General features: G+C 34.6%; 1 protein-coding gene across 11 annotated transcripts in view; it reads right to left on the bottom strand.

Annotated features, from left to right (window-relative positions):
- Nucleotides 1-17573, bottom strand: part of ATE1 (arginyltransferase 1) — a 183258-nt gene that overhangs the window by 92675 nt on the left and 73010 nt on the right. For all 11 annotated transcript variants that reach the window (XM_027839862.1, XM_027839867.1, XM_027839866.1 and 8 more), the window contains 2 exons: nt 13987-14168; nt 1164-1263 (listed from right to left, as the gene is read on the bottom strand). In XM_027839862.1, the coding sequence (XP_027695663.1) occupies nt 1164-1263; nt 13987-14168 (282 nt within the window). The remainder of the gene's footprint in view (nt 1-1163; nt 1264-13986; nt 14169-17573) is intronic.

The following is a 17573-nucleotide window of genomic DNA, read 5'->3' on the forward strand; positions in this document are numbered from 1 at the left end:
TATCAAAATATATGCTGATTTTATTAAAGGGTCTTATCAAAGTTCTTTTAAGATTTCCTCCTATTTAATTACCAAAGTGAGAGGCAATATTATATAGTGGATTGAAGAGCTAGAATTGAAGCCAGAAAGACCCAGACAAGGCCTACACAACCTGCAGCCCACAGGTTGTGTAGGCCTGACCTAGACTGAAATTCCACTTCTAATACATAATACCTGTGACTGCAGTCAAGACACTCAACCTTCTCAGTAGTCCAGGCAACTCTCTAAAACTATACAATTACAGAGAAGAGGATAATCTGCACTGATAATGAGATTTTCCTCATGGAGAAATTCCCTGAAATCATAGGTCGAGGTCCTATTCCTAAATGCAGAAATACCAAATGGACTTTTTCTGTAAAACTATTAATCTTGAATGTTTCAAGGATGAACTAAAAATACTATAATGAAGTTTCAGTGTACATTTTATTCACTCATTTAACAAATATTTATTGAGCACGTCTTGTGCGTAAGACAGTTACAAAGCTAAGACACAGTCTCTGTCTTCAAAAGATTAAAATCTAGTGCAGGAGATATGAAACGTACAAAGTAATTATGACACAATATAAACTATAAATTACAAAAAAGAGGTATAAAGGGCTGAAAATTCAGAAGAAGAAGAGATCACTTCTAGTTGAAAGAAAAAACGAAAAGCTGAAAAGTTCATATGATTGGAAAATGTAGACAGTATGAGAACCGTGAATATCTAAACATTCTTTATAAAAATTTTGAGTTCTTCTTAAACTATATGTAAACTCAAAGGTAAATGAAAGTAAAGAATATAGCAGGGTCAAAAAGAAGATTGATCCAATGAAGATTTTGAGGTTTAGCTAGTAATATTAAAGGAAGCTTTACTGAGCACTACTGACTGGCTACATTTCTGGAAATGCAGATTATCTCAGTCCTAAAGGAAAAGAATAGACAAAGTTCTGCTAAACCATAAAATGAATCTTGATTTCTTAAGATAAGACTTAAGGGTAATGAGTTTTAGATCATGCTAATATTAAGTTATATGGCATGATGAAAAATACAATACAGTATCACAGTATTAACACAATCAATTAAAAAATCAAATTCACTGACTTAAATGTATAGTTGCCAAATGTTGTGAATAGAATGAACCTTACCTTATATCTCATTTTGGGGCAAGAGTGAATGTAGAAACCCATATAGTAATAACTGAGTTGAAAAGTTTTCTCATGAAGTTGCCTGGTAAAAGCAATTTCCCTGTAAATAAAAAATAAACAAATGAAGATGGACAGTAATTAACTGGTTCTACAATTATTTCATGAAACTTGAGCACGAACTATCTAAAGACCCAAAGTATTGAAAAAGAAATGAAAAGAATAACTGTCAAAAGATCATTATTAAAGGAATATCAACAAGCCCCTAAATTATTCTGAGCTGTTTATAGTTATTTGTGCCAAGTGGCTGATTTGAAATTCGAAGTACAAGGGCTCTATTTAATAAAAAGCCAAAGGAATTTATTCAACAGTTTCCTGTTGATACTCTTTTAGCTGAGATGAAATCTGAGTTTGTAATTGTATGTGTTCAGATTAAAACAGTAAGAACATCAGAATATTGAAAAATCAACCAAGTTCTCAAGAACAGATATATTTTATTCTACAATGCACATTCTGGGAACATTCATATAAATACTTTCATCTATATGCAATATGGGATTTTTCTTCTAAACCTATGTAATGATTTATTATTTTTCTTTTCTAAATAATACAAAAAAGTACATGTTATCTCATAGTACTTTTTGCTAAACAAGTAATAGGTGGCATTACTTGTGCAAAAATAAAATCCGGATTTCTAGTAGAATGAGTGTGTTTATGGCAGGCTTAATTTGTATTTAGCTCTATCTCAGTTTAATAATCTCATCCTAGTTGCCAAATTCAGTGTGGTAGTGACCAAAAGTTCTAAAAACAAGTTTGTATTCACAAAGTTGTATGTGCATACCAGCACCTAGAATAAAATTCATTCTTAAATAAATTGTTTTTTGAAGTCCCTTGTGATGTCACTGGTCCTCTTCAAGAATGAAAGGACTAACAATAATTTTCTTAGATGTCTATCTAAATTTTTATTTCTGAAACCAGTTAAAATATTTATTCAATCAATATTTACTGAATAACTGTTATATATACACAAGGCATTGAACAGGAGTGGGGAATCTGCAGCCTAGAGGCCACATGTTGCCCTCCAGGTCCTCAAGTGAGGCCCTTTGAATACAAACTTGATTTGTTCTGTGAAGTTTGTATTCAGTCAAAGGGCCATACTAGAGAACCAAAGGCTCCAAGTTCTCCACCCCACAGGCATTCTAAGTTAAATACTTAAAAAGAATAAACACAGTCCCAAATCTCATTTAAAAGCTAGTAGGCAAGATAAGATGATATAAAAGTCCAGATGCAAAGTACTATGGTAATTCAGAGGAGGCACAAATTACTTGTGATGAGGAAAACAGGCAAAACTACATGGAGTAGATGATATGTAAGTTTCTCCATAAGATGAAACTCAGGGAAAGATTATTCTAGGTATAAAGCACAGCATTAGCAACTGAGCAGGGGAAAGAAACCACGAGCGTTCACAGATCAATAGTTAATCTGTTTGCCAGGAAGGGGGGAGGAGGAAATAAAATCACTAAGATACAAACAGGGAAGGTGCATGAAGCAAAGGAATTTAGACCTTCTTCAGTGAATAATGTCAGGTCAACTGAAGGTTTCTGAACAATGCTTTTCGCCTAGCAAATAAATTAAAATTCTTTAAGATGATTACTCTGGCAAAGCCTGAGAAGATAAATTAGAGGGAGAATGGATTATAGAGAGGGAGACTAGTTAGAAGAAAGGAGAGAGAAGAAGGAGTAGTGGATAAAAGCCTGGACTCAGAATCCGGAAGCACTGGGTTCAAATCTCACTGGAGACACTTATGTGTTTGACCCTTAGCAAGACATGTATCTTCTCTAATCATCAGTTTCTTCATATGTAAAATAAGGTTAGACTTGACATTGAGGTGGTTTCTTGCTCAAAATCCAAGAGTATTGTAGTAGTTGAGATGAAAATTAGGGCCCAAACTAGGATGGTGGCAAGGAAATGGACAGAAAAAAATGGATCTAAGGGAATGCACAAATTTATAATGACTAGGACTCTGTGACTGACCAGAATTGGGAAGCAAAGAATAGGACAGAGGTAAAGAAGATTCTACATGTTCCCAGAGAAGGTAGGAGCCAGTAGGGAAAAAAAAAATCAGCTGAAATAGTATTTCATTTATTCCAAAGACTGAAAGTACTACTATACTTAAAACTCTAGTTTTTGTTAATTTTTAAGGGTCTAGAATAACATGCTCTTAAGTTATTAAATAATTCCATAAACCAAGATGCAGTAAGTAAGGTATAGTTGAAAGAGTTGTAGACTTGGGAGTTAGGACAGAACTGGCTTGAATCCCACTTACAGGTTATGACCCTAAGCAAGTCATTTAACCATGTTGAGTCTTATTTTCCTCATTTGTAAAATGGAGGTACTACTACTTTTACTACCAAATTCATAAGGCTTGTGAAATAAAAACACTAATGTTTTTATGCAAGATGGGTTATATAACCCATAAAGTACTGTATAAATCTGAGTTGTTGTGCTATTTGTTATTATTAACAAAGATATCTTCAATACTTTAAGGATCTGTGATTTCATCAGTGCAGGTCCTCCTTTCATTAATGCAGAGTAAAACCTCTCTATAACTGAGAAAGATAGTCTTTTAAGAGTTATTTTAAGAAACATGGTGATGAGCCTCTAAACTTTAGCTAGTCTTCATGCAATAGGCATAAATTGTATTTATTGGGCCAATACTATCAAGATAAACTAAAATAAAGGCATATGCTCATATTTAAAATTAATTTTTCTAGGAGAAAAATTTAAATGAAAACATACATAAAATTGGATGTGAGCATTCAAGCTTTTAACCTTTTTAAAAATTTTCTGTTAAGCTATAAATACATATGAACTAGTTGTGCATATTAAGTGCTTGCTAAATGACATCTATTATGTGACATCTTTAAAAAAAATTAATTTAAGGGTCATATCTTTAAAAAACCAAGATAAAGATAAATATCTGAACAACTTTCAATGAAATACATTAAAACCGATAATGATAAATACATAACTTGCCATATACTGGTCCCACTTTTGTTTCCACGTATTTATTTTCTTATAATTTTCCCCTTTCTATCTTCCAGATTCCCCTCCAACAACTTTAAAATAACACCTCAAAATGGATTCTGGTGAGGCAGAACCAACAAAAGGACAAGGTAAAACAACTTTCCAGCTCAGAACAACTTAGAAGGTTGACAGGAGACGTCTGTCTCATTGACATAAGAGTGGAATGCTGTCCAGCCCAGCCTGCCCAGTAAAGCCAGCAGCAGGTGACACCCTAGCAAGGCAGCAGCAAGGTCCTGCTCCCCAGCCCACAAGCTAGCAGCAGGACTCATCCCAGCAATCCAGTAAAGGCCTTGGGGGCAACTGCATCAATAGCAGTCACTTTCCTAGCTCTCAGCCCAGAGACGATAAAGGCACTGGTGGAAACTTTGCTGACACTTGAATGCCGGACTCTGCTGCATTGTGCAAACAGGGAAGCCATTCACAGACCCACATCACAGTCCCAGAGTGCACATCAGAGCAGGGCTTCTTAAACTTTTTCCACTCACAACCCTTTCAGCACTTTTTAAACTGTGGGTCACAACACACAGCTTAAGAAGTGCTGCATTAGAGCATATGGTCACAGAGGAGTAGAAACTCTGGTCACAGGAACAGGGTGAAAGAGAATGCTTGTGGTCACTCACAGACCAGAGCACAGGCCAGAAGAACAGTGTCCAACCCTCTCCTTAGATCATACCACCTTAGAAAAACCAAAAACTTACAGGTCCTAGGAGGTAGCTCTGAAAAAAGCAGCACATGAAACCTGAAACTTGGGAAAGTGCCCCCTCCACCCTACGAGCAGAACACAACTTTAACATTAAAAGTCAAGAAATAGGCTTGGAAAGAATGAACGACAACAACAAAACAAGAACCTGATCATGGAAAGTTACTATGTTGACAGATCAAAAGAAGAACTCAGAAGACGACAACAATGTGGAAAATGGCTACATGCAAAACCTCAAAGAAAAATGTGAACTGGTTTCAGGTCCAAAAAGAACTCCTGAAAGAGCACAAAAAAGATTTTAAAAATCAAATTCAAGATTTCCAGTACCAAAACGAAAAAGTGAGGAAGAAAATTTCTGGAACCCTCCCAAACTCCCCCCAAATACCCTTAAAAAACACCCTGGAACCAATTTAGGAATGGGGAAGCAACTTACCAGCACGACAAGACAGGTCTGTCTCACAGGAGTGGGACTGAACCAGGTAAGCAAGCAGTAGTGACAGTTTGCACCTCAGGGGGACCTGCAGCGAGTCTCTGAGCCCTGGGACAAGCCACTAGGCAAGGTCTTAACCTTCTGTAAGCAAGAGGCCCTGGAGACAAGTCAGCAGTCCCAGACCAGCAGCATAGCATGACTCAGACCACATTGCTAACCAGTAGTGAGGCCCCACCCCAAGGAGCACCAAGCAGTGAGACCCTGCACCCGGGGCCTGGCCAACACCCTATGGCCTGCCAGGAGTGAAATCCCACCCCTGGGCAGACCAGCAGGTTGGCCCCTGCCTCTCAAACAAGCTAGCAGGGAGGGCCCCCCCCCCCATTCAGTGCAAGCTAGGCCTTGAGGCCCAAGCAGCAAGGCTCTAAGCCTTGGTACAAGAAATTTGGGATAGTGCAGGAGCAGAGCCCAACTCTTAAATAAAAGTACCAAGTACAAAAATAGACAGAAAAAAATGAGCAAAAAAAAAAAAACAAAAAAAGAACTTAACTATAGAAAATTACTATGGTGACAGGGAGGAAAACAAAGCACAAACTTAGAAGAGGACAACAGTGTCAAAATGGCTAAATGTAAAAAGCCTCAGAGAAAAATGTAAAATGGTCTCAGGCCCAAAAAAAGAACTATTGGAAGAGCTTTAAAAGGATTTTAAATAATAAATAGTAAAAGTAAAAGAAAAAATTAGGTAAAGAAATCAAAGTAATGCAAGGGAATCATAAAAAAAGAATCAACATACTGGTAAAAAGAAACCCAAAAAATGGAAAAAAAAGATACACAAACATTCACTGTAGAAAATAACTGCTTAAAAAATAGAACTGACCAAATGAAAAAGGTAGTTCACTGAAAAAAAAAAATAATTCCTTAAAAATTAGAATTGGGCAAGTGGAAGCTAATGATTCCAAGAGACATTAAGAAACAATAAAATAAAGTCAAAAGAAGAAAAAAAAAGAAAATGTGAAATTTCTCATTGGAAAAACCAGTGACCTAGAAACAGATTCAGGAGAGGTGACTTAGATATCATTGGACTACATGAAAGTCATAATAAAAAAAAAAACCATAGGGCAAAATAAAAATTTTAAGAATCCACCATTCACCACCTGAAAGAGATCCCAAAAAGAAAATTCCCAGGAATATCATAGGCAAATTCCAGAGCTCCCAGGTCAAGCAGAAAATACTGCAAGCAGCCAGAAAGAAACAATTCAAATATTGTAGAGCCACAGCCAGAACTACACAGGATTTAGCAGCTCTATATTAAAGGATCAGAGGGTTTGGAATGTGGTATTCCAGAAGGCAAAGGAGTAAGGATTACAACCAATAATCACCTACCCAAAAAAACTGAGCTTAATCCTTTGGGGAAGAAAATAAACATTTAATGAAACAGAAGACCTTCAAATAGTCTTAATTAAAAAAACCGGAGCTAAATTAAAAAAAAATTGATCTTCAAATACAAGACTCAAGAGAAACATAAAAAGGTAAAAAAGAAACAAGAGAAAACATAAGAGATTCAATAAGATTAAACTGTTTCTATTCCTACATGAGAAGACTATATTTCCCACTCTTAAGAATTTTATCACTATAGGAGAAATTAGAAGGAACATACATAGACAGAGGGTATGAGTATGAGATAACTATGATGGAATGCTATCCAAAAACACAAAATTAAAGAGTGAGAAAGAAGGTTACATTAGGAGAAAAGGAAAGGGAAAGACAGAATGTAGTAAATTATCTCACATAAAAAAAAAATCTGAAGAGCTACTTGGGGGAGTGGCAGAAAATGTCTGAACCTTACTCTCATCAGAATTGGCTCAAAGAAGGAATTACATACACACTCAGTTGGATATAGAAATCTATCTTATTCTATAGGGAAGTAAAAAAGGTATGGGGATAAGGGAAAGAAAGGGACTGACAGAAAGGAGATTGGGGGAGGTGATTATCAGGAGTAAAACACTTGTGAGGAGGAATAGGATGAAAGGTAAGAGAAAGAGACAGATAAATAAAGGAAAAATAGGGTGGAAGTAAATAAATAGTTATAACTGTAAATGTGAACAGGATGAACTCACCTATAAAACAGAAGCAGATAGCAGAATGGAATAAAAAATAAATTCTACAATATGCTGTTTATAAGAAACACACTAAAGCACAGAGACACAAACACAGTAAAAGGGTAAGGGGCTGGAGCAGAATCTATTATGTTTCCGCTGAAGTTAAAAAAAAAAAAAAAGCCAGGGTAGCAGTCATGATCTCAGTCAAAGAAAAGCAAAAGCAGATCTAATTAAAAGAGATAGAAAAGGAAATCACATCTTGCTGAAAGGCACCATATGCAACGAAGTAATATCAACACTAAACACATATGCACAAGATGGCATAGCACCTAAATTTTTAAAGAAGAAGTTAAATGAATTACAGAGGAAACAGACAATAAAACTATATTAGTAAGAGATTTCAACTTTCCTCTCTCAGAACTAGATAAATCTAACCAAAAAGTAAAAACAAGAAAGAAGTTAAGGATAGATTTCTAGAACAGTAAATATGATAAGACCTCTAGAGAAAACTGAATGGGAATAGAAAGGAATATACTTTTTTTCCCAGCAGTGCGTGGCACCTACACAAAAACTGACCATGTATTAGGGCATAAAAACCTCACGACCAAATGCAGAGAAGCAGAAATATTAAATGCATCCTTTTCAAATCATAATGCAATAAAAACTACATTCAATAAAGGATCATAGATAGAAATATAGCTTAAAAATTAACTGGAAACTAAATGATATAATACTCAAGAATGAATGGGTCAAAGAACAAATCATAGAAACATTCAATAATTTCATTACTGGAAATGACAACAGTGAGACAATACACCAAAATTTATGGGATACAGCAAAGCAGTACTTAGGGAAAAATTTATATCTCTAAACACTTGCATCAATAAAATAGATAAAGAGCAGATCATGGACATACAACTTTAAAAAACTAGAAAAATAAAATTAAAATTAAATACTAGCAAGATTATACAAACATATCACAAGGATCATACACTATGACCAGGTGAGATTTATACCAGGAATGTAGGGCTGGTTCAATAATAGGAAAGCTATCAGCATAACTGACCATATCAATAACAAAACCAACAGAAATCATATGATTACCTCAACAGATGCTGAAAAAATCTCTGACAAAACACAACAACAACATTTCTATTGAAAACATTAGTGAGCATAAGAATAAATGGAGCTTACCTTAAAAAGATAAAATTTATCTAAAACCATCAGCAAGCATTACCTGTAATAGGGGTAAGCTATAAGCCTTCCCAATCAGATCAGGGGTAAAGCAAGGATAACCACTGACACCACTATTAATCAATATCATACTAGAAAAGCTAGCTATAGCAATAAGAGAAGAAAAATAAATTGAAGGAATTAGAATAGGCAATGAAGAAACAAAACTATTATTCTTCGTAGATGACATGATGGTATACTTAGAGAATCTGAGAGAATCACTAAAAACTAGTTGAAATAATAACTTGAGCAAAGGTGCAGGATACAAAATAGACCCACATAAAACATCAGCACTTCTATATGTTACCAAGAAAGTCCAGCAGCAAGAGACAGAAAGAGAAATTCCATTTAAAAGAACTGTAGACAACGTAAAACACTTGGGAATCTACCTGCCAAGACAAACCAAGGAACTACATGAACACAACTGCAAAACACTTTTCACACAAATAAAGTCTGATCTGAACTGGAAAAATGTTAATTGCTCATAGGTAGGCCAACTCAATATAATAAAAATGGTAATTCTACCTAAAATAATCTACTTATTCAGTGCCAGACCAAACTACGAAAAATTTAGAGAACTAGAAAAAAATGACAAAAATTATCTGAAAGGAAAAAAGGTCAAGCATATAAAGGGAATTAATGAAAAAAATGTGAAGGAAGGTGGCCTAGACATACTAGATCTCAAACTGTATCATAAAGCAGTAATTATCAAAACAATCTGGTACTGGCTAAGTAACAGCCATGGAATGTACACAATACATTATAGTAAATGATCATAGTAATCCAGTGTTTGACAAACCCAAAGATTCAAGCTTTTGGGACAAAAACTCATTATCTGACAAAAACTGCTGGGAAAAAAATGAAAAACAGTACGACAGAAACTAGGTATAGACCAACACCTCACACTGTATACTAAGATAAAGTCAAAATGGGTACATGATTTGCACATAAAAGGTGATGGCATAAGCAAATTAGGAAGGCACAGAATAATTTACTTGTTGGATCTATGAGAAAGGGAAGAATTTATGACCAAACAAGATATAGAGAGCATTATAAAATGTAAAATGGATCGTTTTGATTATATAAAATTAAACAGGTGTTACATAAATAAAAATATAACCAAAATTAGAAGGAAAGCAAAAAACTGAGGGAAAAATTTTTTGCAGCAAATATCTCTGATAGAGACCTCATTTCTCAAAAATATAGAGAACTGAGTCAAATTTATAAGAATACAAGTCATTCCCCAAATGATACATGGTCAAAGGATATGAACAGGAAATGTTCAGATGGAAAAATCAAAGCTATTTATAGTCATGTGAAAAAATGCTTTAAATTACTGTTAGAGAAATGTAAATTAAAACCACTCTGAGGTACCACCTCATACCCATCAGATTGGCTAATATGACAATAAAAGGAAAATGATAAATGTTGGAGGGGATGTGGGGAAAATGGGTCACTAATGCACTGTTAGTGGAGTTGTGAACTATTCCAACCATTCTGGAGAGCAATTTGGAACTATGCCCAAAGGGCTATAAAACTCTGCATATCCTTTGATCCAGCAATACCATTGCTAGGTCTGTATCCCAAAGAGAACAAAGGAAAAGGAAAAGGACCTATATATACGAAAATATTTATAGCAGCTCTTTTGTGGTGGCAAGAATTGGAAATTGAGAGGATGCCCATCAACTGGGGAATGGCTAAACAAGTTGTGGTATATGATTGTGATAGATTATTACTGTGCTGTAAGAAATGAAAAGCAGAATGATTTCAGAAAAACCTGGAAAGACTTACATGAACTGATACAAACAGAAGTGAGCAGAACCAGAAGAACACTGTACACAGTAACAGCAATATCGTACAATGAAGAACTGTGAAGGACTTAACTATTCTCAGCAATATAATTATCCAAGACAATCCCAAAGGACTCATGAGGAAAAATGCTATCTGCCTCCAGAGAAAGAACTGATGTTGTCTGAATACTGACTGAAGCATACTACTTTTTACTTTCTTTCTTTCTTGTTTTATTCAAGTCTTCTTGCACAAAATGACTAATATGGAAATGTTTTACATGATTGCACACGTATAACCTATATCAGACTGCTTATCATCTAAGAAAGGAAGAGGAGACCGAGGGATAGAATTTGGAACTCAAAACTGCTAAAAATTGCTTTTGCATGGAATTGGGGGCAAACAAAATATTAAGTATTTAATTAAATAAATTTATTTAAATGAATAGATATTAAATATTGAAATTTATTATTAAAAATTTTAAACTTAATAGATCCACTGAATAGGAAAAAAATCAAATACGAGAGGTAGAAGAAAAATCAGGAAAAGAAATGATGCAAGAGAATCATGAAAAAAGAATCAGTGTGGTAAAGGAAGCACAAAAAAATGGAAAAATATGTACAAAAAATCACTGAAGAAAAGAGCTCCTTAAAAAGTAGAACTGTCTAAATGGAAAAGGAAATACAAAAGCTCACTGAAGAAAATAATTCTTTAAAAATTAGAACTGGGCAAGTGGAAGCTAATGACTCCAGGAGACAGTGAGAAACAATAAAACAAAATTTAAAAGAAGAAAAGAGTAGAAGAAAATATGAAATTTCTCATTGGAAAAACAAATGACCTGGAAAACAGATCCAGGAAAGATAATTTAAGAATTATTGAACAATCTAAAAGCCATGATAAAAAAAAAGAGTTTAAATATCATATTTCATGAAATTATCAAGGAAAACTTCTCTGATATCCTAGAACCAGAGGGCAAAACAGAAATTGAAAAAAATCCACCATTCACCATCTGAAAGAGATCCCCAAAAGAAAATTCCCAAGAATATCAGCCAAATTCCAGAGTTCCCAAGTCAAGGAGAAAATACTGCAAGCAGGCAGAAAAAAAACAATTCAAATATTATAGAGCCATATTATTAAAGCTTCCACATTAAAGGATCAGAGGGCTTGGAATGATGTTCTAGAAGGCAAAGGAGCTAGGATTACTACAATCAAGAATCATCTATCCAGCAAAACTGAGTATAATCCTTCAGGGGGAAATAGATATTTAATGAAATAGAGGACTTTCAAGCATTCCCGATGAAAAGTCCAAAGCTGAACAGATGATAATTAGATTTTCAAAAACAAGACTCAAGAGAAGCATAAAAAGGTAAACAGAAAAAACAAAACATAAGGGATTCAATAAGGTTAAAATGTTACATTTCTACACAGGAAGATGATACTTGTAACCCTAAGAACTTTATCATATTCTGGAGAACAATTTGGAACTATGCCTAAAGGGCTATAAAACTGTGTAGGCTTTGACCTGGCAATACCACTACTAGCTTTGTATCCCAAAGAGATCATAAAAAAGGGGAAAGACCCACAGGTGCAAAAGTATTTATAGCAGCCCTTTTTGTGGTAGGAATCAACTGGACATTGAGGGGATGCCCATCAAATGGGGAATGGCTGAACAAGGTGTGGTACATGATTGTGATGAAATACTACTGTGCTATAAGAAATGATGAGGAGCAGGATGGTTTCAGAAAAACCTCAAAGGACTGATATGAACTGATGCAAAGTGAAGTGAGCAGAACCAGAAGAACCACGGTCTACAGTAACAGCAATATTATATGATGATCAACTATGAATGACTTAGCTATTCTCAGCAATACAATGATCCAAAGGACTCATGATGAAGAATGCTATCCATCTCCAGAGAAAGAATTGACTGAATCTGAATGCATATCAAAGCATACCATTTTTTATTTTATTTTTCTTGTGTTGTTTTTTTTTGGGGGGGGGGGGTCTGTATTTTCTTTTACAATATGATTACTATGAAACAGGCTTTTCATGATTGCACATGTATAACTTGTATCAAATTGCTTACTGTCCCAGGAAAGGGGAAGGGAAGAAAGGGAAGGAGAATATTTGGAACTCAAAATTTTTAAAACACGTTAAAAACTGTTTTACATGCAATTGGGAAAAAACAAAACATAATTTAAAAATTAAAAAATATATATATATGTGCACAAAAATCTTTGTGTTCTATAAACAGAGATTTTGAAATGTACTTAAAAAGAGAACTTACCATCCCGTTCATAAGAGAATACTTTAATAAAAAGTTGTAAAAGTACAACATTAATAACAACGGGAAATAACCATGTTGGACACCTCAAAAGAATGTTATGTTTTGGTTACACAATACAGAAGACATCTCTTAAAGCTAGTCCCAGACCACAGGTGAGTAACTCTTTTTCTACTGAAGGCCACTAAATCCAAAGAAAAAAGCAAGTAGGAGTCACATCAATTCCATTCAGTAATTCTGTTTCATTCTGTTTTAACTTATTGTTCCACTTAGGTACTTCGGACTTTTCAACATATGCAACAAATAAGAAAACTTTCAGTTTTATGTCATGATCTCAGGGAGAATGAGGTAAAGGGAAACAAAAAAAGAGGGAGAAAAACAGATAATGGCAAAGAAAGAGAAAGTTATATAGTAAGAAGATGAAGAGAAAGGCAGAGAGATACATATATCTAGCAGAAAACAAGAGAAATACAAAGAAAACACACAGAAATCTCCTTCAACATAGAAGCACGCAGGAAAACAAAAGGGGAACACAAAGATTTTTACAAGGTCACATCTCCATCTTTTGGTATTTTGGAATATTGCAGGTAGCATTTTTAAGGCAAGTTACATGTTTCCAGCCAACGGCAAATGAGGACATCACCTTTTCCTTAGTAAGGGGTACCACAAAAAGAACAAATTAAGTCAAAAATCAAATTTTTCTCATTCCTGTTCTGTATAATTGTTAACACTAGATAACCGTCCCAAAAGATTACAGTACTGAGTTAGGCTAACTGAAATCATACTGTTATAATGAATTTAAATACAATTAAAGTTTTATTTTTAATAATAATGATCATAAAAATGACAAAGATAAAATCAATAACAAAGACATAAACAATAAAATGATAAAGTGTCTCTATCCAAGTAGGTAAAGCAAAAGTAGAAACTGTAGAAATGTGTAGGGAAACATCAAAATAAGTAATAGAGAAATACTAACATTTAGAAACAAAAAACATAGGAACATCAAAAAAATATATATCTTATCAAGTAGGTTATCCATTCTAAAGATGATACATTTATATATCATTAAGCCAACAAAATACTGTGCCTTGTAAATTAACTCCTCCTGCCACAGTGGATTAAAACTAAGTTAGGATGAGAAATAAACAGAGGAAATAAAGGAGCAGGTACTGTTAAGAACAAAGCAAAAATACAAGATATCTTACCGCAGTGCAGAGTAGACTCCCAAGGACAGAAATGAGTAATCAGGGTCATAGTACAGATATACAGATGACACACAGTATGGAAGGACATCTATGACACCCACAGCAATTATTTTCCCATCCAGCCAATACTGTTGATGAAAAGATCCATAACCACAGTCAGGTCCCTCAGGAGGATTCTCTGCCTAAGGAAAAGTATAGCATTATATGAATATAATTGCAAAGTTTTCTCTTTATATTAACATCATGAAGAGACAGAATGATTACATAATAATTGATCGATCATAGTTCTTTCTTTCACTCTGGTTGATGTGATTTCCCGTTTTTGCCCTTGACCTCTGATACCTATCCCATTCACATTCTATGGTCCAGGCTCATTACATTTTTCCCCCTCTATCAAGGGCCATTGCTGTAATTCCCCATATTTATAAAATATTTAACTCACATGTTTTTTGATTAAGTGCAGGACTTTTGTATGTTTATTTTTGTCAATTACTCAGTTAATACTTTTTAAAATTTTATCAATTACTAAGTTAATACTTTTTAAAATTATGAACACAGAACATTATTTTATATTGCAATTCTAATAAATATTAATTTATTATTAATAATTATTAATAATATTAATTAATATTAATATGAATAAATATTAAATTATAGTTCTTTGGTTCTCTGTGATGGTCAGAGGGCAGAGGAGAAAGAGAAGATAAGAAAGAAAAAATATACAAAGGGGAGACAGGGAAGGAAGAGACAGAAGAAAATAACACAAGTAAAGGGAGACTGGGGAGTTCAATAAGTTATGGGTCACATTAATAGATTCAGGAAAAGCTTTTGACAAAATACAACACCCATTCCTATTAAAAACACTAGAAAGCATAGGAATTGGTAGAGTCTTCCTTAAAATAAGCAATATCTATCTAAAACCAAGAGTAAGTAGTACCTGTAATAGGAATAAACTAAAAGCTTTCCCAATAACATTAAGGGTGAAGCAAGGCTGTCTGTTATCAGCACTATTATTCAATATCATATCAGAAATGCTAACTTTAGCAATAAGAAAAAGACATTGAAGGAATAAGAATGGGGAATGAGGAAAGAAAATTATCACTCTTTGCAAATGATATGATAATATATTTAAGAACCCTAGAGAATCAACTAAAAAAACTGAAACAATTAACAACTTCAGCAAAGTTTCAAGATATAAAATAAACCCATATAAATTATTAGCATTTCTATACATTACCAGCAAAACCCAGGAGGAAGAGGTAGAAAGAGAAATTCTATTTAAAATAAATGCACACAATTTTAAATACTTCAAAGTCTACCTGCCAAGAAAAACTCAGGGACTATATAAATACAATTACAAAATGCTTTTCACATAAATAAAGGAAGAAAAGAAAGGAAAAAGCAAGGGAGGTAGGGAAAAATAAGTTATGAGGTCAGAATCAGAATAGTAATATCTACAAATAACTGCTACATTACTTTAATGATGATATATACTCTTTTAAGTGCTTTTTATTATGATCTACTGAATTTTTAAGTGCCAATAAGCTTTTTCATAGTAACCACTGCTAGCAGATCTTCAGATGATCCTAAAACCTTTGGAGGCACTACCTAGAAAGTTATATCCATTCCAAAGGCTTCAGTTTTAGTAACTAAAATGATATTGACTCAAGGCTAGAGGTTTTCTAATTTTGCCCAATAGGTATCAGAAGCCACATTCACCTTTTAAACTGGTGTTTACAGTAGAGTTTAAATTTGAATGATCACATTCAAAATGAAAAGGAAAACACTTTTAAAATTTGTTACCAACTGATTTTTGTTATTATTTTTAAGGTTCATTGATTTATTTTTAGTTTTCAACATTCACTTCCACAAGATTTTGAGTTCCAAATTTTCTCCCCATCTCATCCTTTCCCCAACCCCAAGACAGCATACGTTCTGAATACCCTTTCCCCTAATCTGCCCTTCCTTCTATCTCCACCCCTTCTCTTATCTCATTTCACTTCTATTTTCCAGCAGGGCAAGATAAATTTCTATACCCCATTGCCTGTATACCTTATTTCCCAGTTGCATGTGAAAACAATTTTTTAACATTTATTTTTAAAACTTTGGGTTCCAGATTTTCTCCCTTCCTCCCTACCCACCCTCACTGAGAAGCCAAGCAATGTGATACAGATTATAGTTGTGTAGTCATGAAAAACACTTCCATAGTAGCCAAGCTGTGGAAAACTAACTCTATTTCCCTTCATCCTATCACCCCCCCCTTTTATTCTATTCCTTCTTTTGACTCTGTCCCTCGTCAGAAGTGTTTGCTTCTGATTAACCCCTTCTCCCAATCTTCCCTCCCCCTCTATCATCCCCACACTCTCTTATCCCCTTGCCCCCTATTTTCCTGTAGGGTAAGACAGCTTTCCATATCCAAGAGTGTGTATGTTATTCCCTCCTTAGGCCAAATCTGATGAGAATAAGATTCACTCATTCCCTCTCACCTTCCCCCACTTCCCCTCCACTGTAAAAGCCTCTTCTTGACTGTTTCATGTGAGATAATTTACCCCATTCTACCTCTCCTTTTTTCCTTCTCCCAGTATAATCCTCTCTCACTCCTTAATTTTATTCTCCAGATATCACCCCTTCATCTTCAACTCACCCTGTACCCTCTATCTATCAATCTATCTACACATACATAATTTTTTTCCCCTCCAACTACCCTAATACTGACAAAGGTCTCTTGAGTTACAAATAGCATCTTTCCATGCAGGAATGTAAAGAGTTCAACCTTAATAAGTCCCTTATGATTTCTCTTTCCTGTTTACCTCTTCATACTTCTCTTGAATCTTGTATTTGAAAGTCAAATTTTCTATTCAGCTCTGATCTTTTCATCAAGAATGCTTGAAATTCCTCTATTTCACTGAATATCCATTTTTTTCCCTGGAAGGATTATACTCAGTTTTGCTGGGTAGGTGACTCTTGGCTGTAATCCTATCTCCTTTGCCCTCTGGAATATCATATTCTAAGCCCTGCGGTCCCTTAATGTAGAACCTACCAACTGATTTTTGAAAGGCAAAAATAAGATGTAACCACTTTTAAAGTTTACTCTGTAACCTTAAATTACACTGTGGAATATACTGCCTTGCTGATTTTCCACTACCATCGCTCACACATTTCTCTCCTTGTGAGTTCAGTCCCATACACATTGTGAAGCCAATTTTATTTGACTCTGAGGGGTAGAAGAAAAAGACAAATACAAGAAAAATATAGGAAGCCTTCCCCCTCCCCCGCCCCAAAAGCATCTGGCTATGTACAATCCATTTTAACAGCTGGTGACTCAAGTTATTTCTCAGATCCTTGCATATCTATTCTGGATTCCTGAAACCTGCTTTAAATACTTCTTTCTTCGTAATAAGTGCTCTCTCTTAGAGATAGCTAGGTAGTACAGCAGATAGAGTACTGAGCCTAGAATCAGAAGACCTGACCTCAAATCTTGACTCAGACATTTACCAACTGTCTGACCCTGGGCAAATCATTTAAACTCTGTCTGTTTCTTTCTTGGCTTCCCCAACAGCTAAAATTCCACCTTCAAAATGAAGACT

Source organism: Vombatus ursinus, unplaced genomic scaffold, assembly GCF_900497805.2.
Source record: "Vombatus ursinus unplaced genomic scaffold, bare-nosed wombat genome assembly UNPS02014833.1, whole genome shotgun sequence".
NCBI classification, from domain to species: domain Eukaryota; kingdom Metazoa; phylum Chordata; class Mammalia; order Diprotodontia; family Vombatidae; genus Vombatus; species Vombatus ursinus.